General features: G+C 34.5%; 19 protein-coding genes and 3 pseudogenes across 22 annotated transcripts, besides 2 other annotated features; 18 read left to right on the plus strand and 4 right to left on the minus strand.

The window, feature by feature from the left end:
* Positions 1-6,035: part of a mobile genetic element that runs on past the window's edge.
* TVAGG3_0687790 lies at positions 68-820 on the minus strand (annotated as a pseudogene). Its single transcript has one exon. A coding segment is annotated over exon 1 (753 nt).
* Positions 838-1,602, plus strand: TVAGG3_0687800 (uncharacterized protein; the record flags this gene model as incomplete). The annotated part of the gene is made up of 1 exon (XM_051242936.1): positions 838-1,602. One exon carries the CDS (start codon positions 838-840, stop codon positions 1,600-1,602), a length of 765 nt encoding a protein of 254 aa, XP_051089523.1.
* TVAGG3_0687810 (uncharacterized protein) lies at positions 1,799-2,413 on the minus strand (the record flags this gene model as incomplete). Its single annotated transcript, XM_051242937.1, has 1 exon — positions 1,799-2,413. The coding sequence occupies one exon, from the start codon at positions 2,411-2,413 to the stop codon at positions 1,799-1,801; it is 615 nt and encodes a 204-aa protein (XP_051089524.1).
* TVAGG3_0687820 (uncharacterized protein) lies at positions 3,741-4,622 on the plus strand (the record flags this gene model as incomplete). Its single annotated transcript, XM_051242938.1, has 1 exon — positions 3,741-4,622. One exon carries the CDS (start codon positions 3,741-3,743, stop codon positions 4,620-4,622), a length of 882 nt encoding a protein of 293 aa, XP_051089525.1.
* TVAGG3_0687830 (protein of unknown function, DUF4107 family) lies at positions 4,848-5,019 on the plus strand (the record flags this gene model as incomplete). Its single annotated transcript, XM_051242939.1, has 1 exon — positions 4,848-5,019. A coding segment is annotated over one exon (172 nt), but the record flags the coding sequence as incomplete, so codon positions are not given.
* Positions 5,533-5,853, plus strand: TVAGG3_0687840 (uncharacterized protein; the record flags this gene model as incomplete). The annotated part of the gene is made up of 1 exon (XM_051242940.1): positions 5,533-5,853. The coding sequence occupies one exon, from the start codon at positions 5,533-5,535 to the stop codon at positions 5,851-5,853; it is 321 nt and encodes a 106-aa protein (XP_051089527.1).
* TVAGG3_0687850 (keratin-associated protein family) lies at positions 6,023-6,868 on the plus strand (the record flags this gene model as incomplete). Its single annotated transcript, XM_051242941.1, has 1 exon — positions 6,023-6,868. One exon carries the CDS (start codon positions 6,023-6,025, stop codon positions 6,866-6,868), a length of 846 nt encoding a protein of 281 aa, XP_051089528.1.
* Positions 6,869-7,213: 345 nt separating this feature from the next.
* Positions 7,214-7,956, plus strand: TVAGG3_0687860 (integrase core domain containing protein family; the record flags this gene model as incomplete). Its single annotated transcript, XM_051242942.1, has 1 exon — positions 7,214-7,956. A coding segment is annotated over one exon (743 nt), but the record flags the coding sequence as incomplete, so codon positions are not given.
* Positions 7,957-8,711: 755 nt separating this feature from the next.
* TVAGG3_0687870 (organellar and viral DNA polymerase type B) lies at positions 8,712-9,342 on the plus strand (the record flags this gene model as incomplete). The annotated part of the gene is made up of 1 exon (XM_051242943.1): positions 8,712-9,342. A coding segment is annotated over one exon (631 nt), but the record flags the coding sequence as incomplete, so codon positions are not given.
* A 945-nt stretch (positions 9,343-10,287) lies between these two features.
* TVAGG3_0687880 (uncharacterized protein) lies at positions 10,288-10,482 on the plus strand (the record flags this gene model as incomplete). The annotated part of the gene is made up of 1 exon (XM_051242944.1): positions 10,288-10,482. The coding sequence occupies one exon, from the start codon at positions 10,288-10,290 to the stop codon at positions 10,480-10,482; it is 195 nt and encodes a 64-aa protein (XP_051089531.1).
* A 969-nt stretch (positions 10,483-11,451) lies between these two features.
* Positions 11,452-12,144, plus strand: TVAGG3_0687890 (KilA, N-terminal/APSES-type HTH, DNA-binding family; the record flags this gene model as incomplete). The annotated part of the gene is made up of 1 exon (XM_051242945.1): positions 11,452-12,144. The coding sequence occupies one exon, from the start codon at positions 11,452-11,454 to the stop codon at positions 12,142-12,144; it is 693 nt and encodes a 230-aa protein (XP_051089532.1).
* Positions 12,145-12,494: 350 nt separating this feature from the next.
* TVAGG3_0687900 (uncharacterized protein) lies at positions 12,495-12,968 on the minus strand (the record flags this gene model as incomplete). The annotated part of the gene is made up of 1 exon (XM_051242946.1): positions 12,495-12,968. One exon carries the CDS (start codon positions 12,966-12,968, stop codon positions 12,495-12,497), a length of 474 nt encoding a protein of 157 aa, XP_051089533.1.
* A 91-nt stretch (positions 12,969-13,059) lies between these two features.
* Positions 13,060-13,571, plus strand: TVAGG3_0687910 (organellar and viral DNA polymerase type B; the record flags this gene model as incomplete). Its single annotated transcript, XM_051242947.1, has 1 exon — positions 13,060-13,571. A coding segment is annotated over one exon (512 nt), but the record flags the coding sequence as incomplete, so codon positions are not given.
* Positions 13,572-14,514: 943 nt separating this feature from the next.
* Positions 14,515-15,342, plus strand: TVAGG3_0687920 (organellar and viral DNA polymerase type B; the record flags this gene model as incomplete). The annotated part of the gene is made up of 1 exon (XM_051242948.1): positions 14,515-15,342. A coding segment is annotated over one exon (828 nt), but the record flags the coding sequence as incomplete, so codon positions are not given.
* A 186-nt stretch (positions 15,343-15,528) lies between these two features.
* TVAGG3_0687930 lies at positions 15,529-16,608 on the plus strand (annotated as a pseudogene). The gene has a single exon. A coding segment is annotated over exon 1 (1,080 nt).
* A 331-nt stretch (positions 16,609-16,939) lies between these two features.
* TVAGG3_0687940 lies at positions 16,940-17,797 on the minus strand (annotated as a pseudogene). Its single transcript has one exon. A coding segment is annotated over exon 1 (858 nt).
* Positions 17,798-18,582: 785 nt separating this feature from the next.
* Positions 18,583-19,462, plus strand: TVAGG3_0687950 (uncharacterized protein; the record flags this gene model as incomplete). The annotated part of the gene is made up of 1 exon (XM_051242949.1): positions 18,583-19,462. A coding segment is annotated over one exon (880 nt), but the record flags the coding sequence as incomplete, so codon positions are not given.
* Positions 19,463-19,830: 368 nt separating this feature from the next.
* TVAGG3_0687960 (uncharacterized protein) lies at positions 19,831-20,157 on the plus strand (the record flags this gene model as incomplete). The annotated part of the gene is made up of 1 exon (XM_051242950.1): positions 19,831-20,157. The coding sequence occupies one exon, from the start codon at positions 19,831-19,833 to the stop codon at positions 20,155-20,157; it is 327 nt and encodes a 108-aa protein (XP_051089537.1).
* Positions 20,158-20,696: 539 nt separating this feature from the next.
* On the plus strand, positions 20,697-20,933 carry TVAGG3_0687970 (uncharacterized protein; the record flags this gene model as incomplete). The annotated part of the gene is made up of 1 exon (XM_001295640.1): positions 20,697-20,933. The coding sequence occupies one exon, from the start codon at positions 20,697-20,699 to the stop codon at positions 20,931-20,933; it is 237 nt and encodes a 78-aa protein (XP_001295641.1).
* A 139-nt stretch (positions 20,934-21,072) lies between these two features.
* On the plus strand, positions 21,073-21,393 carry TVAGG3_0687980 (uncharacterized protein; the record flags this gene model as incomplete). Its single annotated transcript, XM_001295641.1, has 1 exon — positions 21,073-21,393. One exon carries the CDS (start codon positions 21,073-21,075, stop codon positions 21,391-21,393), a length of 321 nt encoding a protein of 106 aa, XP_001295642.1.
* A 255-nt stretch (positions 21,394-21,648) lies between these two features.
* On the plus strand, positions 21,649-22,176 carry TVAGG3_0687990 (protein of unknown function, DUF4107 family; the record flags this gene model as incomplete). The annotated part of the gene is made up of 1 exon (XM_001295642.1): positions 21,649-22,176. The coding sequence occupies one exon, from the start codon at positions 21,649-21,651 to the stop codon at positions 22,174-22,176; it is 528 nt and encodes a 175-aa protein (XP_001295643.1).
* An 809-nt stretch (positions 22,177-22,985) lies between these two features.
* On the plus strand, positions 22,986-23,357 carry TVAGG3_0688000 (transposase-like protein; the record flags this gene model as incomplete). The annotated part of the gene is made up of 1 exon (XM_051242951.1): positions 22,986-23,357. One exon carries the CDS (start codon positions 22,986-22,988, stop codon positions 23,355-23,357), a length of 372 nt encoding a protein of 123 aa, XP_051089538.1.
* A 689-nt stretch (positions 23,358-24,046) lies between these two features.
* Positions 24,047-24,465: part of a mobile genetic element that runs on past the window's edge.

The following is a 24,465-nucleotide window of genomic DNA, read 5'->3' on the forward strand; positions in this document are numbered from 1 at the left end:
TTTGCTTCCTTTAGTGTATTTTGTGCTTCTCGTAAAGTATCCAATCCCGTACGTGCATTGTTTGCTATACGTCTTACAGTATCTATTTGACTCCTTGTTTCTTGCATCCAACCAGATAAAGTTTTAATAGTATCCGAACCATTTGAAATGAAGTTCAAAGCATTTTTAACGTCATCTAAAGCTTCTTCACCAAGTACTGCCCATATCTTTCCGATTTGGTATTGAAGAACTCCATATGAAGCAGCTGTTAAACCAGTATTTATAAGGTCCCATATCCATGATTTAGCAGTTTTTCCATCCTTTCCATCCTTTCCATCCAAACCGTTCTCGCCTTGAGGTCCTTGTATTCCTTGTATTCCTTGTATTCCTTGTGGTCCTTGAGGTCCGGTGTCACCCTTCTCTCCTTTCAGTTCATCTTTATGTTCGTTATAATATTCTAATGTCATAAGGTGTACATCATTACTGCTACCAGCAACGCCAAGAATTTGTTTCTCATTCATGACTAAATTCTTTAGGCATTTAATGTTGTCGTCAAATCGAAAGCTCTTTAACAATTCAATGAGAACATTTAATACTTTCACTAATGAGGCATCTACTGTAGAATTTATATATTGCACCGTTCCATCATTTATGATGGAACCTTGCTTGTTGTAATGAATGGGTCATAAGTGTTAAAAGTATCGAAATCAATGACTTTTTTAGTTTTTCCATCGTCAATGACTAAATCATTGCCTTCAATGGTTAAAGTTGAGTTTTCGTTTACTAGTTCATGTGCTCTTCTTGCTTCATTTGTTTCATACGCATATGCAGCAATAGTCATATTTTAATGAGAATAAAATGTTGTTCTATTTGCAAAGTACAGACCCAAACGAATACGGGACAGTAAAGCTACAAACAAACTTAGGTCTACAGAATGAAGCACTTGCTTTCAGAGTTGTTGACTTCAATACTATCGCAACTTTTGTCATAACAGATGAAACAGATTTCATAGAGATTGAAATAGATGACAAAAGAAGTTTTATAACATTTCCTAACAGAGCAGAGTATAGAATAGATAAAATTGCTGGAGTCATAGATACTCCCATAAATGAAGAAACTATTGACAACATAGATGTCGAACTCTCTTCTGAGGGAACATTGAAGTTCAGTAGCAAGAAAGAGTTCAAGATAACACGAATGAGTCATAGAGTTCAACTTCTTTTAGGAGCATACCATATGACATTTCCTTTGAAAAGTGTTGACAAAACGATTGAGATGAAATCTGTTCCATACGTATGTTATGGTAATTGTTTGTACATTGAGTCTAAAATAGCTAATGTCACAGGCATTTCAGGAGTTAATAGTAAAGGTTCAGTAGAATATAAATCCTTCTGTTATGCAGTCAATTCAATGTTCATTCCAAACGTTCCTGTCATAGCAACTCATTTAGGTAAATGGGTTCGCATTAGTCCTCATAATTTGAAAGACATGCAATTCAGACTAGTTGACTTTCAGGGCGAGCCTGTAGAACTGAAGGCACCAGTGCGAATGACTGTTGAAGTTGACTTTTTAGAAAATATTAAATGCAACAGCTTACAAGAGAACTCAGAGCTAAAAATATAAAGTATGAATGTTATGTATTAGGTCATGAACTTTGGTTGTTGCTGTTTGATGAAACAAATGAGTTAGTTATGTCAGTCAAGAGAACAGAAAAATATTGTGTTAGTGAAAACTGCACCAAGTCAATAAGATTAGGTTTGCATTATGAAGATGAGTTCGATACTGTTGAAGAAGTTTTGGATAGATATTACAAATTGCTTTAATTTACTAAAACATATTTCAAGCAAAGTTTATATTCTGTTGAAAGTTTTGTATACTCGTTCGAATATTTATACTTAAACTCAACTCCTGGAGTACCTGGTGTTTCAATGATGCGGATGTTACCTATTTTCATGAATGGTGGAGTTTGACCACAGCATTCGATTTCAGGGTCGAGATAGTCAATGACACATTGTTTCCCTGTTATTCGTGAGATAACATTTTCAAGGTCCTCCTTTGTTAGAATTATTTGGTTCTTGCTTATAAGATTTGTCAAAAGCTTCTTATCGTCTTTGAGTAAAATTGTTTGGTATAACTGAAGAAGGTAATGGTCTACGTTATCTGAAGGATTTGTTTGAACATTTGTGTAAGGGTTGTCGTTGGCTTCTCTTGAAAGAACTTGGTCCAGTGGTGGATACTCTAACTTAACATCTGATGTAGCGTTAGCGTTTGAAGCTGAGTTTAAATTCACGGATTTCAGCTCTGGTTCTTTTTCTTTCAAACACTCCGAACTATAGTTCTTTATGACAATATTGTTTGTCGTTCGTGAGTCAACATTTGATGTTGGTTCAATTGGAACATTAACGGCACCAGCTAAGATGGATTTGCTTCTCATTTCATATAGAATAAAAACCTTTTATATGTATGAAATGAACAATATACTCGACAAGGGTTTGAATGTAAAGCTAACGAATGAAAATATTGTTGAATTCACCGAGACAGGTGTTGTGTATAAAGATGTAGAACTACTGAACAAAAGAGCTAAGGGAAGAAGCAGGAACATGAATAAAGGGTGGAAGCCTATAAAAATTTATGTCAATGATGGCTCAGGAGGTTCAAACATAAAGTATGCAGAAAGTTATAGAGTTTATGCTCTCAAAGGTGAAAAGCCTTCATTTAAGAACAGCTATTCTAACGCATATCCTCAAAAGCTAACGGATGGGGAAGTGGATGATATGAATGACAGCAAAAATATTAACAGAAATGGCGACAGAGATGCATGGAATTTGTTTACCATCAGTCAATTAAAGCATAAGATTTAAAACAATGTTGGTCGTTCCCATGGAATATTTTTGACTTTAATGGTATTAGTCATGATATGAATCTCAAGGTATGAACGAGGAGAGATGAGAGACTTATATGCTTCCCAAATTTCTTCAAAAGGTAATGTTATACCTGACTGTTTCCAAATGAGTTCAATATCATAACGTGAGAAACCTTGAAAGATAACGAAGTCAGTTATGAGACGTTTTATGTTTAAAGCAAGGAAACGCCATGTTTGCATAAGTATTGCTACAGTTAAGTGGTAATGTCTGACTTTAGTTATGATGTTAGCTAATGGTGAGTCAGGCTTTGACACTAAACCTTTTCCGGCGAAGTCGTCACAAACGAGCAGAGTATTTGAAGGATATTTTTTGAAGGGGTATTTTGAAAGTTTTGATAGAATGTAGTTTGTCAGTCGTTTCATATCGTAAACTCCTGAGTACTGACGTAAGTGGTGTTTGTCAATAATTCTTTCCATCTCTTCTGAAGTCTTTTGCATTCCTGACTGTATGAACTCTACGATGGCATAATATTTTCTCTTACGTCGAATATAACGTTGAAGAAATTCAATGAGTTCACTGTCTGGAACTTTAACGACAGATGCTTGAACTTTACTCATGAATGTTTTCGCTGTTGAGTCCATAGAGTCTGAAGTTGCTGATATAATGATTTGGTCATAATATGAGTCATTTCCTAAACGTTCTGTTATAAGAATATGACGAATGAGGTTAAATGTCTTTCCTGACCCCATCTTTCCACAATAGAAATACACACCATTTGAACAGAACTCATAGTCCTTACTGAAAGGAAGAATGAGAGAAGAGTTAAGTTTATCTGTGGTTTCATTCATGTCTTCATCTACGTCATGTATTAAATGCTTCATTTTATCTCCATTAAAAATGCAAGTCAGAAATATTCAGAACATAGCACCGAGTCTAACTGACAAGAGTATAAAGATATACTATGAACACGTTATGATGAAACCAACCAAAATTCAAGAAAGTCAGTATACTTATGAATATCCAAGACACTGGGTAGAGTATGTAGGAGGTGAGAAAGCTATTGAAATCAGACAGGTTCGAAGTATTCCAGCAGGAAGAACAATATTATTGAAGAACTTTAATGTTTTGAGATATAATGATGAAACAAAGAAGCAAGATAGTTTTCCTGTTGCTGTGTATGTGAACCTAGACACAGGAGATGACATGAAAGTTTTTAACACAAAGCTTCAAACGGTAGTGAGAGAACAACTTACTGCGGAAGGACATCCATTACCTTCAGAAGTTACCATAGCATATAATTTTGAAACAAACTCAATAGATTTTAAAGTCGTCTCTGCAAAGAAGTCAGGTTTTACATTTAATGAAGCAGATGTATATTCGAATGAAAACTTCAAAGCTATTGCATGGTTAGATAATGACGATTGCTTTAAGAAAATCTTTAAATTCAGTGACTCAACGATGTCAATAGATGACCTTCGTGGAATGTTACCATCGACGTTTACAGTTGAAGGTTCAGCAGGATTGCTTACAAGATTGTCAATTGGTGGCATTTGGTCTCGTGAGAACATTGTTATAAAATCCAGTATAAGTGAATTTGCTGAAGAATCTATATTATGTCTTTCAAACTATATGTATTCGCCGCCAAAGCATTATAGTATAACAAACTTTGTCAGTAAGTTTAACATAAGACTTGTCGAACCTTCTTCAATGAAAGATGTTGTGCTACCTAAAGATGGAAAGGATGGACTCATTATTGAGATGATTTTAATAGCATATTAAATGAGCTTGTTCTTGAAGGTCATTCATAATGAAATAACTGTTGTAGAAGATGTTAGCAATTGTTCAGACATTTTGAAGCGTATAGATGATATAAGAAATAAGTTAGATAGACCGCAAAGCGGTGAGGACGAAGCCCGTGAGAACGCTTATGTTTCATTGACTTTCTCCAGTAACGAGAACTTTTATGAGATAATATTGAAGAGAGATGATTTTAATATGGGGTAAATGGTAGCTTGGGCAGCTTTAGGCGCAATGGGAACAAAAGCATTAGCATTTGGAGCAAAAGCACTTGGAGCTTATGACGCAGTAAATAAAATGAGTGGAGGAAGGGTTTCAAAGACATTAGATGCAAATAAAGGAAAGATTGGAGGCTGGGTTGCAAAGAAGTTAAGATTAAATAAAATAGGGCTCATAAATAAAGCATCCAATTTGGTTGCGACTGAGTCAGAAAATGCTTTAGGAAAGGACGATGAGTTTGCAAAACACGCAAAAGACTTTAATGACCAGATGAAAGGTGAAACAATGCATTTAAATAGAGTCGATGGAACTAAAGAAAATGTTTCTTCTCCATCAGCGGTTTATCCATACGGACCTTATGGAATGTATGGAAACCCTTATGAACGACCATTTGATCCATTGACTGGTGGAAGTAACTGGTATCATTACGGCCGAAGAAGAAAGACAGTCAAGTTGGAGACAGATGTTAAGAAAGCAACTAAAAAGAAACCAAGGAAGAGAGTTATAAAGCAATGAATTCAACAGGGTGAAAAAACAGGTGAAAAAACAGGTGAGATCTCACCACTTCACCTAAATTTATTTTTGTGCTATGTTTTCATACGTGTGAGGGTGGTGATATCATTTATTTTTTATTTTATTTTTTATTTTACTGAAAATTTTTATTTGGATGTAAATGACGAAAACTATTGAGATAACAAACTACAACGGTCATGAGTTCAAGAATTTGTTCTTCGTTCCTCGTGAAAATACATTCTATCAGATACGAGGGAGAAAGGGTAAAGTTAGTTTGAGCGTTTATGACTACAAGCATAATGGAAAGTTTATACAAGCATACGATACAAACGGTAAACGTGTTTCATTAGCTTTGTCAAAACTTACTAACATTTATTTTGACAGTGACTTTGACCTATATGAAGAAGAAAGTGAGTCAGAAGAATATGAACTGTTGTGTGAAGCACAGCAATGGGAGGAGTTGCAATACTTTTGTAAGTGAGAACGTTTATTTTTTACATTAGTGAGGTGAAGTGGTTGGTGGTTTTGTAAATATTTAAGGTTAAGTTAGTGTTGTCGTTTGTGTTGTAAAATATACGTTAACGATTTTGTAAAGTGTCAAATTCACATATCAGGGGTAAGGAGGCGCGCAGTGCCTCCGTACCCTTGATATGTTTACTAACTATGATTTGGGTTCAAGTGCACCTTTAGAGAATCCGAGTACAAGCGTAAAAGATACTCTTAACAATTTAGATAAGAGTTGCAGGAATATCGAAGATCATGCCAGAAACTTTGAAGCATATGAACTACCAACAATGTTAGATAAGAAAGCTGACAAGAACCATACACATAAATCCTTCACTACTGTTAGAGCAGACGACATAATATTGAACTATGATTTGGGTTCAAGTGCACCTTTAGAGAATCCGAGTACAAGCGTAAAAGATACTCTTAACAATTTAGATAAGAGTTGCAGGAATATCGAAGATCATGCCAGAAACTTTGAAGCATATGAACTACCCGCAATGTTAGATAAAAAAGCAGACAAAACAGAGCTTCAAACATTAAAGACTCAGATTCTTGAAACATTATATCCTATAGGCTCTATTTATACGTCAATGAACTCAACAAATCCAGCAAGTGTTTTAGGTTTTGGTACGTGGAAGCAGATTGTAGATAAATTCTTATACTGTGCTAACTCTTCAAAGCAAACAGGAGGTTCGAAGAAAATTAAAGAAGCAAACCTTCCACCGCACACTCATACAGGAACTACAAACACAACAGGAAATCATTCACATTCAATAACAAAAAGAGGTTATACAAATCTTGCAGCAGGTTCGGATAGACAGGGAATGCATAGATATGATATTTCAAGTGACCCAGTAGATTCAAGCGCAGGTATTTTCTGTGGAACCGCAGGAAATCATGTCCATACTTTCACAACAAATCCAACAGGCTCGGGTGCAGATTATATGCCACCAGTTGTGACTGTATTCGCATGGTACCGCGTTCAATGAACGCGCTTGAGCCTGCTTTGCGGACTTACCGTCTTGAATAAAATCTTTAACTTTACATAAATGAGCTTGAAAGAAGTATTCGAACAACATCCATGGAGGTCATTTAAGAAATTCAATGAAGCTGCAAAGAGTTGGGGATTTACTAACAGAGCTGAAGTGAAAAGGTTCTTTGACAAAAATGTTGTACATCAAACAAAAATAAACCCTTACGACTACTTTTTACCAATTTACTCCAACACTCCTGACGCATACCAATTTGACACTCTCGTTCAAAGCAGAAAAGGAGGACATAAACCATTCCTCATCTTCATAAATGTTAACACTCGTAAAGCATATGCATATCCAATGAGGAACAAAGGAACTCGTGAAGTGTTAAGAGTTTTACAAAAGTTTGTAGCAGAACATAGCCCAAGTACTTTAACATCAGACCAAGACAGTGCATACCTCAGCAACGAAATCACAGAATTTCTCATTAAGCATAACATAACTCACTACACTACTGAAGACCATAACCATAACATACTCGGCATCATAAACCGCTTCATAAGAACGCTCAGAGATTTAAATCAAGAGCGAGACTTTACCGAAGAAACAATGAAACATTTTCTCGAAGTATATAATTCCTCAACACATTCTACAACAGGACATACACCAAATTCAATGACACAACAACAAGAAGAAAAGTATATACAAAAGAAACGAAGCCAAACACAAAATATCAGAAATTCAACACAATTTACCCTCATTCCTGGTACAAAAGTTCGTGTAGTTCTTGACGACAAACCGTTGACAAAGAAACGTTTAAGGTTAAGTCGAAATTATTATATAGTAGACTCTACGCAAGGTAATGGATATCTTATAAAAGCTGCCGACGACTCTATTGCGTTTTATCCTCGTCATAAATTAGTCGAAAGTAGTAATGGCAAACTTGCTGAAACCATTGACGAAGCAAAGCGAGGAGTGGTTATTGAAATACTTAACTATAACAAAAACGATGACACTTATAAAGTAAGATATGAAGGAGGTGTTGAAGATGTTATACCATCTAAGAACTTGAGAGAGTCAAAGCCAACACATCTGGGACCATTAGAGCGGGAGTACTGGAAAGACAAAAATATGCCAGAAAGAATAAGAAAATTCTTCTAAACTTTTTCATTAGATGTAAATCAGACATGAACGAGAACAGTCATGATATCATTAATGGTACCATTTATTTTAACATAAAGACGCAAAGCGGCGAGGACGAAGTCCATGACCAAAAATAATGTTTAGGGTAGATGGTTAGATCTACCCTCATTTCTACCCTCAAGATTTACAAACGTTTAACGTGATATACGTTATGAATTTTCATGAATTTTATATATTAATGTTTTCGTTAAGCCACTTTGTGCCGTCAGTCAGTCAGTTTAGGAAAGACTTTAGAAAGTTGTTGGAAAATAAGTCCTGGGAAGAGTATTATAAGGCATTTTGTGAAGAATATAGCAACCGCCGGAATTCAGACGGTTGTTTTTTTATACAAAATTCATGCAGGAAATTCTTGAGTTTTGGTTGAAAGAATACGGTCGAGCCACTTTTGGCTCCACCTCAAAACAAGCATTTTATGAGCTTACTAAGGGCGTTATAAATGAATTCAAAGGTATTTACATACATCCTGACCTCGTTCATTTTGTTGCTTAATTCAGCAAAAATAATGTTTAGGGTAGATGGTTAGATCTAACCTCATTTCTACCCTCAGCCGCTAAGCGGCGAGACCCAAAGGGTCTTGAATTTTCATGAATTTCCTTAAGATGAAAAAATAAAGTTAGTTTTATTTTTATTTATTTTTTTATTTTGTATAAAAGATATGATTTCAACAATCGGCACAACAACAATTCAAACAACAGCACCAAATTCGTTAGTCATGAATCCAACATCTATGTTAGTAGAGATGAAAAGCTTTATTCCTTCTTCATATACTTTTGAAACAAAAATCCAGAAGATAAAGCAAGAACTTTTAACAAGTAATTTAGACTGTACCGCACAGGATGAAGAAAATGAAGAATATCTTTATGACATGCAGGACATTATTGACCATTTACCCAAATTGCCTGAAATCCAACAACAAAAGCTCACTATTCATGAATTCGATGAAATAGAAGTGAAACCAACTGACTCAGTAGAAATAAAGAAGTTCATACGTAAAGTAAATTATGAGTTTCTAGGATATCATTGCAACCATAAAGTTATGGACAAAGATTGCGACATGGTATATAAGAACATCTCTGACATATATAAATCCGAAGAATTTAAGACATACGACAACTTTGTTTCATTAGTTGCAGAATGTGTACGGCAGATAAGAGATAAAGATAGAAGAGGTAAGGTATGGAATGAACAGATAAAACCAACTGCTTTTGAGTTAAAGAAAACCATTGACGCCTTAGTTGTTCTAGCAGGTCAAATTTCAATGTATAACGCAAAAATGAATCCACAATGTTCTAAATGTAAAGCAGCAATGAGGAAATATAACTACTCCGTCAAAGAGATAGAACGTATGAGAAACGACTATGCTGACTTAAAGAAAGAAGTAGAGAAACCAGCAGAAGATAAAATGGACATGTTAGCATTTCTGAACAAAAACTATCCAACTGCTGACGATTTCCTATTATCTGACGTCAAGAAGAAGTATAAAGAAACCTTCGGCATTGTTAAAACATTCGATGTACTAAAAGAAGAAATAGAAGCTACAAAACTGTTTAGAATCTCACGAATTCATAACGTATATCATGTAAAATGTTTATAAAATAACTGGGGTAGAAATGAGGGTAGAAATGAGGTTAGATCTAACCATCTACCCTAAAATATATTTTTGCTGAATTCAACACAAAAATAATGAATTTCCTTAGATAGAAAAAAATAAAGTTAGTTTTATTTTTTTCTAACTTTTTATCTTGTATGTAAGAACAGAAATGTCAGTCGAAGCAAAAACATTCACTAACAAATCTAATGGCGAAACATTCACAAAAGGCACTTATAACGGTATTGAAGTCTTACGTAGAGACAAGGATGGTTATATAAATGCAACAAAGATGGCAAGAGAAGCAGGAAAGTTAAACCATTTAAACAGATTTCTCAATAGTGCGAAAATGCAGGAAATTCTTGAGTTTTGGTTGAAAGAATACGGTGGAGCCAAAAGTGGCTCAACCTCAAAACAAGCATTTTATGAGCTTACTAAGGGTGTTATAAATGAATTCAAAGGTATTTACATACATCCTGACTTCGTTCATTTTGTTGCTGAATGGTGCTCTGTAAAGTATGCATTTTATGTCAAAGATATTATGGACTCCATAGACAAGAAAGTTCATGAGAAGTTAGATGAAGAAGAACTCGAAGATACAGTAGAGAATGCTAAACCTTTGTTCGAACAAGAAGTTGGAAAAATGTGCGAAAAACAATTAGAACATGAACGTGAGATATGTTATGGTTATAGAGATTCTCCATACGAACTAGACCAATGGGAACAAGAAGATTTAAAGAGAGAATTTAGAGAATATGAACTCGCTAAGATAGCATTAGAAGCTGCAGAAAAGAAGTTAAAAGTTTGGGGTCGTTTTGTACAAAAATATTGTGAGTAAATGAACTCATTATTTTTGCTGAATTCAGCACAAAATTCTGAGTAAAATGACATATGGCACGTGTCAAACCGTTGAGTTTTCACAAATTTTAAAAATTGCTGCGGAAAGTTCGTCAAAAAAGTGAAGGTTCCCGACGGTTTCAAACCGCCATACTTTACATGAAGATAGTTTACAATGTCAACTAAATATCATGTACGATAGAAACGGTTATGTAAAGTTTACATTTTGTAAAGTTTTGTCCTGATTCAAGACAAGTCTTGTATTTTTTCAGAACAAGACTTGTATTTTTTCAAGACAAATCTTGTCCTGATTCAGAACAAGACTTGCACTTTTTAGTCAGTTTTTCTTGTAAAGTTCTCAAATTTGAGAACAATTGTCCTGATTCAAGACAAGTCTTGTATTTTTTCAGAACAAGTCTTGTATTTTTTCAAGACAAATCTTGTCCTGATTCAAGACAAGTCTTGCACTTTTTCAGGAAATCCTATCGTCCAACTTTACAAATGTCACTTTTCAACATGATTGCATTTTGGTCGGGGAACAACTTTCTCTCAATTTTGCCACTTTTTCTATCGTCGTGTTTTGTCACTTTTCCCTCAGGGTGTGTGTCAGAAAATATCCAAAATCTTTATAGCCTCGTATCTCCTTCAATTCTTGACGGTTTGACATGTATGACACACCATTCAATTCAGAATTATGTGCTGAATCTTATGACCTTCATTTGTTCGTGACTTCTTTTCACATATGTAAACATGAATTTTTAACATTTCTTTATCACAGAAAAATAAAGTTAGTTTTATTTTTATTTATTTTTTTATTTTGTATGTAAAGACAGTAATGACAACATCAGAGAACACAACAACAGTTATAGTCCATGAAGCCATAAATGAAGAATACAAATACATACAATATAACAAACAACTTCGCCTCATTCGTTCGGTCAAAGATGACATGTACCAAATGCAAAGTATAATGAATGCTCTTCGTTCTACAAAGCAAGCATATCATTGGTTTGAAAACCAACAGACAAAAGAACTTTTAGAAGAATTTCCTCATATGATTGCTTCCCTCGGAAAACCGGGGGAAGAGATTCCGTATGAAAATCGCAAGAATTTGGCTCCTGGTTTGAAAGGTTATTATGTTCATAGACTTTTAGTAAATGCTGTAGCAATGTGGGCTTCACCTCGTTATGCTTGTTATATTTTCATGATGTTAGATGAACTATATAAAGCAGAACGTGAAGATATGGAAAAGAAACTTCAAGCAAAAGATGAAGTCATTGAATCCAAAGACAAAAGCATACAGAAAAGAATACCGCGTTCAGTACCAAAAGGAAAGGAAAAGAGTTATAAGTATATGATATATACTGAAGAGTTGGAGAAAGAAGAAGATAGAGATATGGTTATGTTGCATTTAGTCAGAAGAAACAACAAAAGCTTTTATGACCTTGCTAAGATTTACAAATCTGACAGAAACTGGTTCTATCGTGAAAACTTACCGATTTCAATGACACCGAATGAGCAAATAAAGGAAATTGTCAAAAATACTCTTCCTCAAACACACTATGACATCAAAGGTTGCACAATACTTACATTCAAAGAAGACTTACCATTACTGAAGGAAAAAATAACAGAATATTTCGATAACTTCAAAGAGGAAGAATGAAAACTTACCGATTTCAATGAAAAACATTAACTTTTTGACGAAGTGAAGATTTGCACTTTGTCAAAATTTAATGAAAACTTACCGATTTCAATGAAAAACATTAATTTTGACGAAGTGAAGATTTGCACTTTGTCAAAATTTAATGAAAAAACATTAACTTTTTGACGAGGTGAAGATTTGCACTTTGTCAAAATTTAATGAAAAACATTAACGTAAACATTAACGATAAAATTTATTTCCTGGACTGTTGTCAAAATGTCATGTTGTCATCATTTTTAAAAGAAGTTAAATAACCTGGTGACACATGGTGACGTGGTGACACCTTCAGTTCTTCAAAAATATATTTTTGCTTAAATAGCTTCAGGGTCTATTTCTTCAACCATTTCACTTTCTTCGTCAATGTCAATAGAAGCTTCTTCAACCTTTGGTAAGAATTTCTGTATAACATCTTTGTTCGTTATTGTCTTCAAAGATGAAGAATAATATTTCACATTTGTTTCACCCTTCTTATATTCTTTCTGTTCGGAAAGATTTAAAGCAATACTGAAGAAGTCAATGTTAGAGTTCTTTATGACAGTATAATGAGTATCTTTGACATTCACGAAGAAACTCTTTTGTTTCAAAACTACTGCTAACTCTTGTGAAGTATAACGTTTGCGGTCAATGACGATAGCTAATGGTCTGACATACTGACCAAACTTAGATTCTTTCACAAACTTCTTGTTAAAGATAACATTAACATTTGAAGCACCATTGAACTCATTCTTGATGGCAGTAGCGAGAGCATTGTATGAAAAGAACTTGCAATCTTGCATGTGTTTCATTAAAATAAAAATATTAAATTATTTTGAAAAATAACTTTAAAAAATCTAATCTAATTTTTTCAAAAAAATATTTTTTTATTTCCTACTAAAGATGTATCGGAAGTTGTCTAAGTTAGAACACTCGGAAATAAAACAACTTCTTACAGAAGCTAACATAGATGTTGCAAAACATTACGCGACAAACAAAAAAGCACTCGCTGACATCCTCAATGACTATAATGGTGCAATAAGTTATGATAGAATTCATGAGTTCATAAAGCCGCAACGCGGCGAGGACGAAGTCCATGCAAGAACTTTTCCTTTAAATGACGTTGCTATTGACTTATATCATAGACGTTCAGTACCTCATGAAGTAAGAAGAGAAATGTTTGACATAACAAATGCAAACGTTGGTGAAACAAGAAGAAGAGACGACACACTGAAACAACAGAGAAGAGAGATGTTTAAAAGTGCTATAGAACAAGTTCGCAAAGCTAACGATGTCATTCGTTCCATTGACGACAAACCAAAAGAAGGTGAGAGATGGTTAAAGAAAGATGAAGAGAATAGGAAGAGAAATGTGAAGTCAGGCAATAGACTCATTGACTTTAACATCGAAGCTTTAGATGAACCAAACAGAGACTACTTACACAAACATTTCGGTAAGGTTTTCATGAGACTCTTAGAGAAAATTAAAATAAACTCACAACAGAGATGGATGGTATGTTATAAACTTGGTGGAAAGTATGAATGTTCTACGTTAAACCTCAATAATATTGGAACATTACTACATCAGCTCTTGAAGGAGAACTTTATATCAGAGATAGAAGCAAATGCTGCAGGTATTGTTGAAATGCACTATGACTTCTTCTTGACAAACATAAAGAATCTTACTGAAATAAAGATGTATGATTTAACAGAATATGAAGGCTTAACGATGTCAGATGTAAAGAAAGGCAAACCAAAAAAGAGACCATATAGAGATGAAAGCACACTGACAAATGACCAGAAAGCCATTTTGGAAGCTCTTAAGCAAACAGGAAACCCAGCACTTATAGAAAGCTTTTGGAAAGATAATGGTGAAAAGAAGTTTTATAAGAAGAGAAGCGGTCAGTTCTGGAAGTATCTTTGCACATTACCTATAAATCTTGAACGCTACCAAATCTTCAATGAACTGAACAAAAGAACTGCAGCACTTATGACAGAAGACAATTGTTTCGTTTATGCTTGCATTCAAGCTGGAGTAGATGAAGAAACTATTGACCACATGAGAGAAGTCATTCGTGTTAGAGACTTTCCTCAAAGTAAAGTACAAGAAATTTCTGACGCAACAAGTATAGCATTTAATGTTACCATTGGTTATTTCAATGACTCAAGACATAATGAAATAAAGAGATACATACCAAAAGAATGTGAAACTGTTCGAACTATTGACTTACTTCTTGTTGAAGACCACTACATGCTAAATGAAAGACTTCCAATGACAACATATTTCATTCGCAACTATATAGAAATCTTGAAGGAGTGTGGTGGAATGAACATTGAAAAACAGATGAAAATATATACAATGAGAGATGGTAAATACATTGTTCGCATGGATAGAACAACACCGTTATGGGATGTTATGAAAACATTGTGGGAGTGCAAATATTTCGAACCTATTTCTTATGGAGAACTTTTCACATATACGACTGACTTATATAAACAGAACCTTGCACCATTTAAAGATTTGACATATGCTCCAAAGTATTGTGTACAACTGAAGAAGAAAGCCGAGTCAAAAGAAGTAAATAAAAATAAGTGCAAGTTCATTCCTGAGCACGTTTTCTTTGCTGACTTTGAGTGTAGCACAGACGGCTTTCATAAAGCTTTTAACATCTGTTACGACAGTGAAGATGGTTCAGTGAGTGAAAGCATATGGGGTCAGAACTGTGCAACAGAATTTTTGGAGCGACTTCCTGACAAGAGTTTAATATATTTCCATAACCTCAGTTATGACATAAACTTCATCTTAAGACACATGACAGAAGTGAAAGGAACTCCCATCATTAAAGGTTCACGAACAATGCAAATAACTGGCTTATATAAAGGAAGGGCAATTATTATAAAAGACTCTTACAGTGTTATAAATAAGAAACTTAAACTATTTCCTGCTATGTTTAACTTACAAACAGGACCGAAAGAAGTATTTCCATACAACTACTACAGCAGTGTTTTGTTAGCAAATGACAACAGAACTGGTGTCATTTCTGAAGCATGTAAGTTTATCCGGGATGCAGATACATTCATGAAAAACATAGATTCCATCAAAGGTTGCAGAATAGATGAAAACCACTTCGACTTAGAAAAATATAGCACATTCTATTGCAAACAAGATGTAAGAATTTTAAGAGAAGGTTTTGTTAAGTTCCGCAATGACATATTAAAAGAATTTGATTTAAACGTTTATGACTACGTTAGTATTTGTTCAATTGCTAACAAATTATTTGAGAACAGAGTGTACTTCCCGAATGGAAATTTATATGACCTCTCAAATAAACCAAGAGAATTTATTTCACGCTGTATTCAAGGTGGAAGATGTATGCTGTCAGATAACATGAAACAAAAGAGCGAAAAGAAACTCATTGCTGACTTCGACGCTGTTTCATTATATCCATCCGCTATAGCAAGACTTTATACTTTAGAAGGTATTCCAAAGGTTATGAAAAAGAAATGTTAAGCACAGAGTATCTCATGAGCATTTATTTGATGACGACCAAAAGGAACCCATTGGTGAAAAGTTTATGTCTGGCTTCTTTGTTCTCATTAAGATAACAGAGATTGGAATACATAGACACTTTCCTTTAATAGTTTGTGACCCTGAACTAAATCCAGAACTTAACGTTCCCAGAAGTTCAAACACTTGCTGTTTAATGTATGTTGACCATATAACATTACAAGACCTCATAAAATATCAAGGTGTCAAATGTGAAGTGTTGCAAGGATACTATTACGATGGAAACAGAGATATGAGAATAAGAGATGAAGTAAAGAAGTTGTTTGAGTTAAGGTTAAAGTATAAGAAAGAAGGAAATCCTTTGCAAGAAAATATAAAGCTCATTCTGAACAGTATTTATGGCAAAACTATTCTATCTCCTATTGAGTCAAAAATAACCATAGTAAATGACAAAGATGCTATAAGATATGCCATCAGAAACTACAACCATATAGTGAAGTTCGAAGGTTTGGATGGTTCAGATAAAACTATTTTCAAGCTAACGAAAAGCATTTGCAGACACTTTAACTTCTGTCCACTTGGTGTTAATATTCTATCTATGTCGAAGAGAATAATGTGTGAAGTATTCTGTACTGCTGAAGATATGGGACTTCAAATATTTTACCAGGACTGTGATAGCATGCATATTTTCAATGAAGACATCCCAAAGCTTGCAGCAGAGTTTAAGAAGAGATACGGTCGCGAACTTATAGGAAAGAACCTTGGTCAATTTCATAGCGACTTTGCAGAAATAACACCTGGAAAACAAAGTTTAGCATACAAGTCAATATTTTGTGGAAAGAAGACCTACATAGACTTACTCACTAACGATTTAAATGAAGTTGCATTCCATGCACGTTGCAAAGGTGTCAAACAAGACGTCCTTGCTTTAACAGCTAATGAAATGTTTCCTGAAGCTATACAATGCTATTACAATGAAGATAAGAACATTCACATACCTGTTGGAACATATGACAAAGACTATGAGTTCAGTTTAATGAAACTTTACAAAGCACTTTATGACGGTCAAGAGATTGGATTTGACTTATGTAAGTCTTCTAGTCCTTGCTTTGCTGAAAAGTTTAACTTTCTATTCAGACTAAGACTTCATTCATAAGAAAGCTTAAGTTCTGAGGTCATGAATGAGAAAATAATAAGGTCATTTATTTTTGTCAGCAATGAGGTCATTCGTGATAAAAATAAGCCGCTAGCGGCAAGGCGAAGCCCATGTGGTCATTTACAATACTGCGATGGTAGAGTTTAAGAGTTGTGCTTCAATGTAGAGACAGTCCTTATGGTCTGGAGGTAAGAACACTGGGCAGTTATGGTCATGAGTGGAGAACATGTCTATCCAAAACTCACGATTGAAGCCAGTTAATTTATAGTATTTAGGGTTAGGAAGTGGTGAAGTTCTTGTATGACCAATGAACTCATTTTCAACTCCCTTACTTAAGTTTGAATATAATATAGCTTGCTTTCTATCCCAAATGCCAGGTGTTACAATCTTTGAAAATTCATTTTTCCTCGGAAGCATTGCATTATAATTGAAAACATTCTTGAAGTCTTCATTGGATTCAGAGATTTGAAATCTTATACGTAATGGATTTTCTTTCTCTTTAGCTACTTCATTGAATGGTGAATATATAACAAACTGACAGTCATGAGTTCCATCTTCATTTTCATTAAATTCATAATGAAAGTCTATAAGTTGTGGCTGACTACCTTCTTCTTTCAGTTGTGCAAGAAACTCACGTAAGGCTGTAAAGTTTGTACTTCAATGTTGAACTTTTTCTCGAACATCTCATTAAATGAAATCATACATTGTTGCAATGTTGTATCGTCTTTAAAGTATTTGTATATGTGAATGTTTTGGGCGCTTAAAGACTGTTCGTCATTTTTCTATCTCGACTTGAAGTATAAAGTCAACCTTTCTGAAAGCACGTGTTATATACATAGATGTTATGCCAATGTACTTCTCTTCATTTATGTTCACAATCCAGTCTGTTGGAAACTTAAACGTTACTCTGTTCCCCTTTATTTTGACGTCAGGGTTTTCACTACTGAACGCAACAGTTAAAGGTATTTGTCTATACATTTAATTCGGATAAAAATAAACCATTTACTCTTTCTTTGCTTCAGCTTCTTTAGCTTTTGCTTCTTCTCTAGCTTTTTTCGCAGCAAACGTGGGTTCTTCTGTCTTCCAGCAGCTAATGCAGCTAGTTGTTTTTCACTAAGTTTTCTCTTTGGTCTCTCTGGCTTTTGTTCTTGTTTTTGTTCCTTCAGTTCGGATAAAATTTGCTCGCGAATTTCTTTCTTCAATGCTTCAACATCTATGACCCCTTGGGTCTTGTCCGTAGGGCTTGTCTGAGTCATTTGACTGCAGATAAAAAACAAAATTAAAACCTTAACCGATGTAAAATGAGCTTGTCAAAATCAGAGCGAGAGTCTATTATATTAAATGACGCAAGAGGAATACAACATCCTTTCTATTACGTAAGTCAGAGTAAAGATGGTAAAATATACGTAAGAAAAAGAAAGGTTCCATTAGCGAATGCAGAAAGCGACAACATTAAGGTGTATGGCAAGGATGAAGTCCACGAAGCCCATATAAAACCTTCTGTTCAAACTGAAAAGTCAATAGAACCAGAAGAAAGAAGCCAGATGTACTTTCAAATAACGAACCAAGAGCTTATTGCAAAGTTCGTGAATTTCATTGAAAAACAAACCGAGTCAAAGAACCCTGACCCACCAGTGAAAGAAGTTGAGACAAAAGAGAATGTACAGTTCATTGAAAATGTCAAGAAACAACTTCCACCACGAATGCCAAGAAGAAGAGTGAGAATAATGAAGTAAATAGATATTTTTATCCGAAGTAAATACATGCAGAACGAACAGTTAAACGAATTTACTCCAGCAGAGCATATTCATCAGATTCGCTCATATTTCGATATCATAGACAATGCAGTTCAAATTGGTGACACTAATAGAAAATATTCTGACGCAAAGATTCCATCACAACCTGGAACTGCTAAAGATAACACATGGGTAACATTCAATCTCTCACCTCCTGGTGAAAATATGTTGGACCTTTACAATACATTCATTACGTATAAAATGGAAGGTCAATTTATTGTAGATAAAGAAATTGGTTCAGGTTCCAATAAAACAAACCCACCAGGATTTTGGATTGGTTTCGATGACGCTTTCTATGCAGTTGCTGGATATCAAATCCTTGCAAATGGTCGTATTGTATATTCTCAAGACAACGCAAGAGAAGAAGCATATATAACTTCAAACTCACAAACTACCGAACAAATAAAGAAAGTAGATGTTTTCTCAAAGACTCGACATGAAGATGTATGGAGTCATTCGGGAACATGCAGAACAGGACAAATTGTTAGTGGTCCAATTACAGCAGGAAAATCATTTGATTTTAAGCTTCGTTTAAGAATTCCTGTTAGAAAGTTTTTACCATTAGAAGCTATAAGATTTATTCCTGCATTTGCTGGTAACATTCAGCTTAAAGTAAAGTTCAGTAGCGACGCCTTACAATGCACATCTATATCTGTAAATGATATCATTGCTTTCAATCCAACTCTTAAAGTTGCATTTGCTTCAGATTCAAATCCACCGACAAATAAATTTGTTCCATGGAATGAACCATTCACTATGATAACGAAGGCAATAGAAGCTAGTGGAACAGTTACTATTACAACTGTAACCCAGCAACTATTTCGAACAAAGATGGATTTTAATGAATGTTTCATTCATCCAAAGTCATTCTCTTTAGACCCTAACATTTATACAGAACTTGTAGAACATTATACAAACGAGGCTTTATGTTTTCCTGTTAAAGTTATGGATTGGATTCCTATGGACGGTTCATTCTCAAAGAATACAGATAGTTCAAGTGCAACATTTACAGCAGCTTATACGCCTATTAATGTTAAAAGTATTTGGGCACTATTTAGAAAGAAAGACAACTATTATGTTAATTTTGAGAACCCTAAGTTTAAATATCTTCAGCTTTCCATGGGAGCTTATGGAAATATGCCTGCAGAACCTGAAAAATCATATGGACCTGTATTTTATGAAATGGTTGCGAACGCTTGCAATACAAACAATGATATGATTGGATTTAATGAAGATGTTATGAGGTCATTGGTGGATGATGGTAGTGTGGAACATAAATGGGATAGCTATGACAACACACATTTCTTATGTGGTTTTCCAACAGAAGTGGACTTTTGCTTCCAGCAAGGTCAAACATCTACTGCTCCAATAACATACAAATTGTCTGTTAAAGGACCTATTGAACTAGCAACTGAAAATGTACCAAAGCCACTTATTGGATTTATGAGGGATTGTTGCTTTGCAATACAAGTAAGACAGTCAGGCATACCAATAATAAGACTAGACGACTATAACTTAGCAGCTGACGACAGTGAGGAATAAAGGATGAACGTTTATTTTTAAAGCTTATAAATGAGTTCTTCATCAAGCTCTCGTGAACCTTCACCATCTATGAAACAAACTTTACCAAACGATTATGGAGCACCTATTGAATATTTCTTACGAGCTGCACAATGGCAAAGAGCAGTCTCACCAAGGTTAGGTGTTCCACCAGCTCCTGTCAAAAATAGCATTTGGTCAAGTCCCTATATAAGATATGGTCTCCCACTAGGTTTGCTAGCTACAGCAGGAGCAGTAATGATGTTGAAAAGAAATAAAGCAAATATTGTAAATAATACTGAAGTAGCTGAAGTTAAACAAACTCCAACACCTTCGCCAAAACCAACGCCTTCACAAGCAAAACCTTCAATGACTCCTGAACCTATGGAAGTACAAACTCCTGTTCAAAAGTCAACTCCTAAACCGACTCCAACATTTAAACCAGAACCTACTCCTCAAATAAATCGTAAAACTCCTGCGTTTCCTTACTGAAAAAAAATAACGTTATTTTTATTTAATATTAAAATTTTTATTTGATTGAAATGACGACTAAAGTCACTGAAGCAATGAAACAAAAGTTTTTGGTAGAATACATTAAATCAGGAACTATTCCAGAAGGTTTTTACATTCATACTATGAAGGATGGTAGAGTTCAGTTTAGAAAGATAAAGCAACCATTAGATAGAGAAGGTATATTAAGGAAGATTAAACTTCATGAGGACAACATTGCTAAACTTAGGAAGAAGTTAGAAGAGTTGGAGAAAGGAAGAGAGTTATAAAGCAATGAATTCAACAGGTTAGAAATGAGGGTAGAAATGAGGTTAGATCTACCCTTCTACCCTAAATTTATTTTTGCGCTATGTTTTCATACGTGTGAGGGTGGTGATATCATTATTTTTTAAGTTTATTTTTATATAAATGACGAAAACTATTGAGATAACAAACTACAACGGTCATGAGTTCAAGAATTTATTCTTCGTTCCTCGTGAAAATACATTCTATCAGATACGAGGGAGAAAAGGTAAAGTTAGTTTGAGCGTTTATGAAGGAATGAAGAATGGAAAGTTTATACAAGCATACGATACAAACGGTAAACGTGTTTCATTAGCTTTGTCAAAACTTACTAACATTTATTTTGACAGTGACTTTGACCTATATGAAGAAGAAAGTGAGTCAGAAGATTATGAGCTGTTATGTGAAGCACAGCAATGGGAGGAGTTGCAATACTTTTGTAAGTGAGAACGTTTATTTTTACATTAGTGAGGTGAAGTGGTTGGCGGCTTTGTAAATATTTAAGGTTAAGTTAGTGTTGTCGTTTGTGTTGTAAAATATACGTTAACGGTTTTGTAAATATTTAAGGTTAAGTGGTGTACGGAGGCGCGCAGTGCCTCAGTACACGACTTAGCCATACTAACTTATGTTTCATTGACTTTCTCCAGTAACGAGAACTTTTATGAGATAATATTGAAGAGAGATGATTTTAATATGGGGTAAATGGTAGCTTGGGCAGCTTTAGGCGCAATGGGAACAAAAGCATTAGCATTTGGAGCAAAAGCACTTGGAGCTTATGACGCAGTAAATAAAATGAGTGGAGGAAGGGTTTCAAAGACATTAGATGCAAATAAAGGAAAGATTGGAGGCTGGGTTGCAAAGAAGTTAAGATTAAATAAAATAGGGCTCATAAATAAAGCATCCAATTTGGTTGCGACTGAGTCAGAAAATGCTTTAGGAAAGGACGATGAGTTTGCAAAACACGCAAAAGACTTTAATGACCAGATGAAAGGTGAAACAATGCATTTAAATAGATTCGATGGAACTAAAGAAAATGTTTCTTCTCCACCAGTAGTTCTTCCGTATGGTCCCTATGGAATGTATGGAAACCCTTACGAAAGACCATTTGACCCATTGACTGGTGGAAGTAACTGGTATCATTACGGCCGAAGAAGAAAGACAGTCAAGTTGGAGACAGACGTGAAGAAAGCAACTAAAAAGAAACCAAGGAAGAGAGTTATAAAGCAATGAGAACGTTTATGTTATGAGAAATTTTTAAACGTTTAGTTTTTATTTTACTGAAAATTTTTATTTGGATGTAATGACGAAAACTATTGAGATAACAAACTACAACGGTCATGAGTTCAAGAATTTGTTCTTCGTTCCATGAAAATAATATCATTTCTACATAGAGAGGGAGAAAGGGTAAAGTTAGTTTGAGCGTTTATGATAGCAAACATAATGGAAGATATATACAAGCAGTAGATACAAACGGTAAGCGTGTTTCATTACATTTGTCAAAACTTATAAACATTAATTATGACAGCGACTTTGACTCAGACGATTGGAGCGACAGTAGTGATACTGAAGAATATGAACTATTATGTGAAGCACAGCAATGGGAAGCGCTGCAATACTTTTGTAAATGAGAACATTAGTGGGAACGTTAGTGTGTACGTTAGTGAGAACGTTTATTTTTTCATGCACGTGCATTGTGTCGCGGGGAGTTGCCATGGGCAATGATCTGCGCACAATATATAACGTACAGAGAGGTGAGATGAGGTGGTTTATGTGATAAATACTTTACGTGGCAGAAATAGTTTAAGGCTATTAGAAATATCGCATATGCGATGTAAAATATACGTTAGTGGTTTTGTAAAGTGTCAGATTGACATGTCTTCGGTAAGATGGCGCGCAGTGCCACCGTACTGAAGATATGTATACTAACTAACTTCTGGCACGCAGATGTTCATTATTTTAGGGGTGTTCGTGGCCAGTATATTTATGGCATAATCGACGATTTTAGCCGCAAAGTCCTAGCGTGTATACAAATACCAGATATGCTGGCAGCGACGACAGCGAACGTTGCGGCTTCCGCCTTCATTGAATTTGGCGCCCCTTATTGTTTCTGGACCGACAACGGTTCAGAAAATAGGGGCGCCTTTCAAGATCTACTTGATCTTTGGGGCGTCCAATGGCGGCATACAGACTCTCATTCTCCCTACCAAAATGGGAAGATTGAGAGATTCTGGCCGACATTGGAGCGCTGCCAAAGCATTCAGGCTATTCCTGCCTTTATTTGGGAGTACAATAATAACACACCGCATGAAGATCTCCCAATTAATCCATTAACTGGAACAAATTACACGCCAAATCAAATGTATCAGCTGAAACCGAAATACACAAATGCAGATACAGAAAGGTTGTGGTAAATATGGGATACAGATACAGGCATGACCGCTGTTGACACATTCACAGCGTAATAATAAACATAATTTTTTAATTTCATTTTTAACAAGTTTTTTTTAAATGTATGTAATGAATAATTCATTAGAATATGATAATGCACATTGTAACAGAATAGAACAATCACCAAATTTTTTTTTGAAATTAAAAAAGAAAAGTAAAAAGTATAGAGTAATCTAACCAAAAAAGATATTTAAAAGAATTTTGGAAAAAACAGAATAAGGATAATGATATTATTTTAGATACACAATCGATGTACTGAAGAATAATACGGTAAAATGATGATATAAAATTAGATTATTTTACAAGTAGCTAAAAGAATAAAACTATAATATAAAATAAATGAAGTTTAATGAAACAATAAAGGTTAAATAAATAATAAAGATTTTTATTTTATATCAGTATTGAGAAGAAGTAACAGCTGACACTTGGTAGACAACTTCTTTATGTCTAGAAAATTCTATCTTGCCTTTTATTTTTTTCTCGCTGTGAAACGTATTCGGTCATTTTTTTAAAAATTAATTTTTTGTTAGAGATAAGAGCTAAAACTCGGTAAACAACTTCTTTATGTCTAGAAAATTCTATCTTGCCTTTTATTTTTTTCTCGCTGTGAAACGTATTCGGTCATTTTTTTAAAAATTAATTTTTTGTTAGAGATAAGAGCTAAAACTCGGTAAACAACTTCTTTATGTCTAGAAAATTCTATCTTGCCTTTTATTTTTTTCTCGCTGTGAAACGTATTCGGTCATTTTTTTAAAAATTAATTTTTTGTTAGAGATAAGAGCTAAAACTCGGTAAACAACTTCTTTATGTCTAGGAAATTCTATCTTGCCTTTTATTTTTTTTCTCGCTGTGAAACGTATTCGGTCATTTTTTTAAAAATTAATTTTTTGTTAGAGATAAGAGCTAAAACTCGGTAAACAACTTCTTTATGTCTAGAAAATTTAACATTCGTCTCCCATTTTTATATATTTGGTTTAGAATGTTCGAAAATGCGTAATATGGTCATTAATATTAATTGAAAAGAACCTTGAATTAATTCAATCTGATCTCACAAAATATTTTAAATTACAA

The sequence above is a fragment of the Trichomonas vaginalis genome, chromosome III (assembly GCF_026262505.1).
Source record: "Trichomonas vaginalis G3 chromosome III, whole genome shotgun sequence".
Classification (NCBI taxonomy): Eukaryota; Parabasalia; order Trichomonadida; family Trichomonadidae; genus Trichomonas; species Trichomonas vaginalis.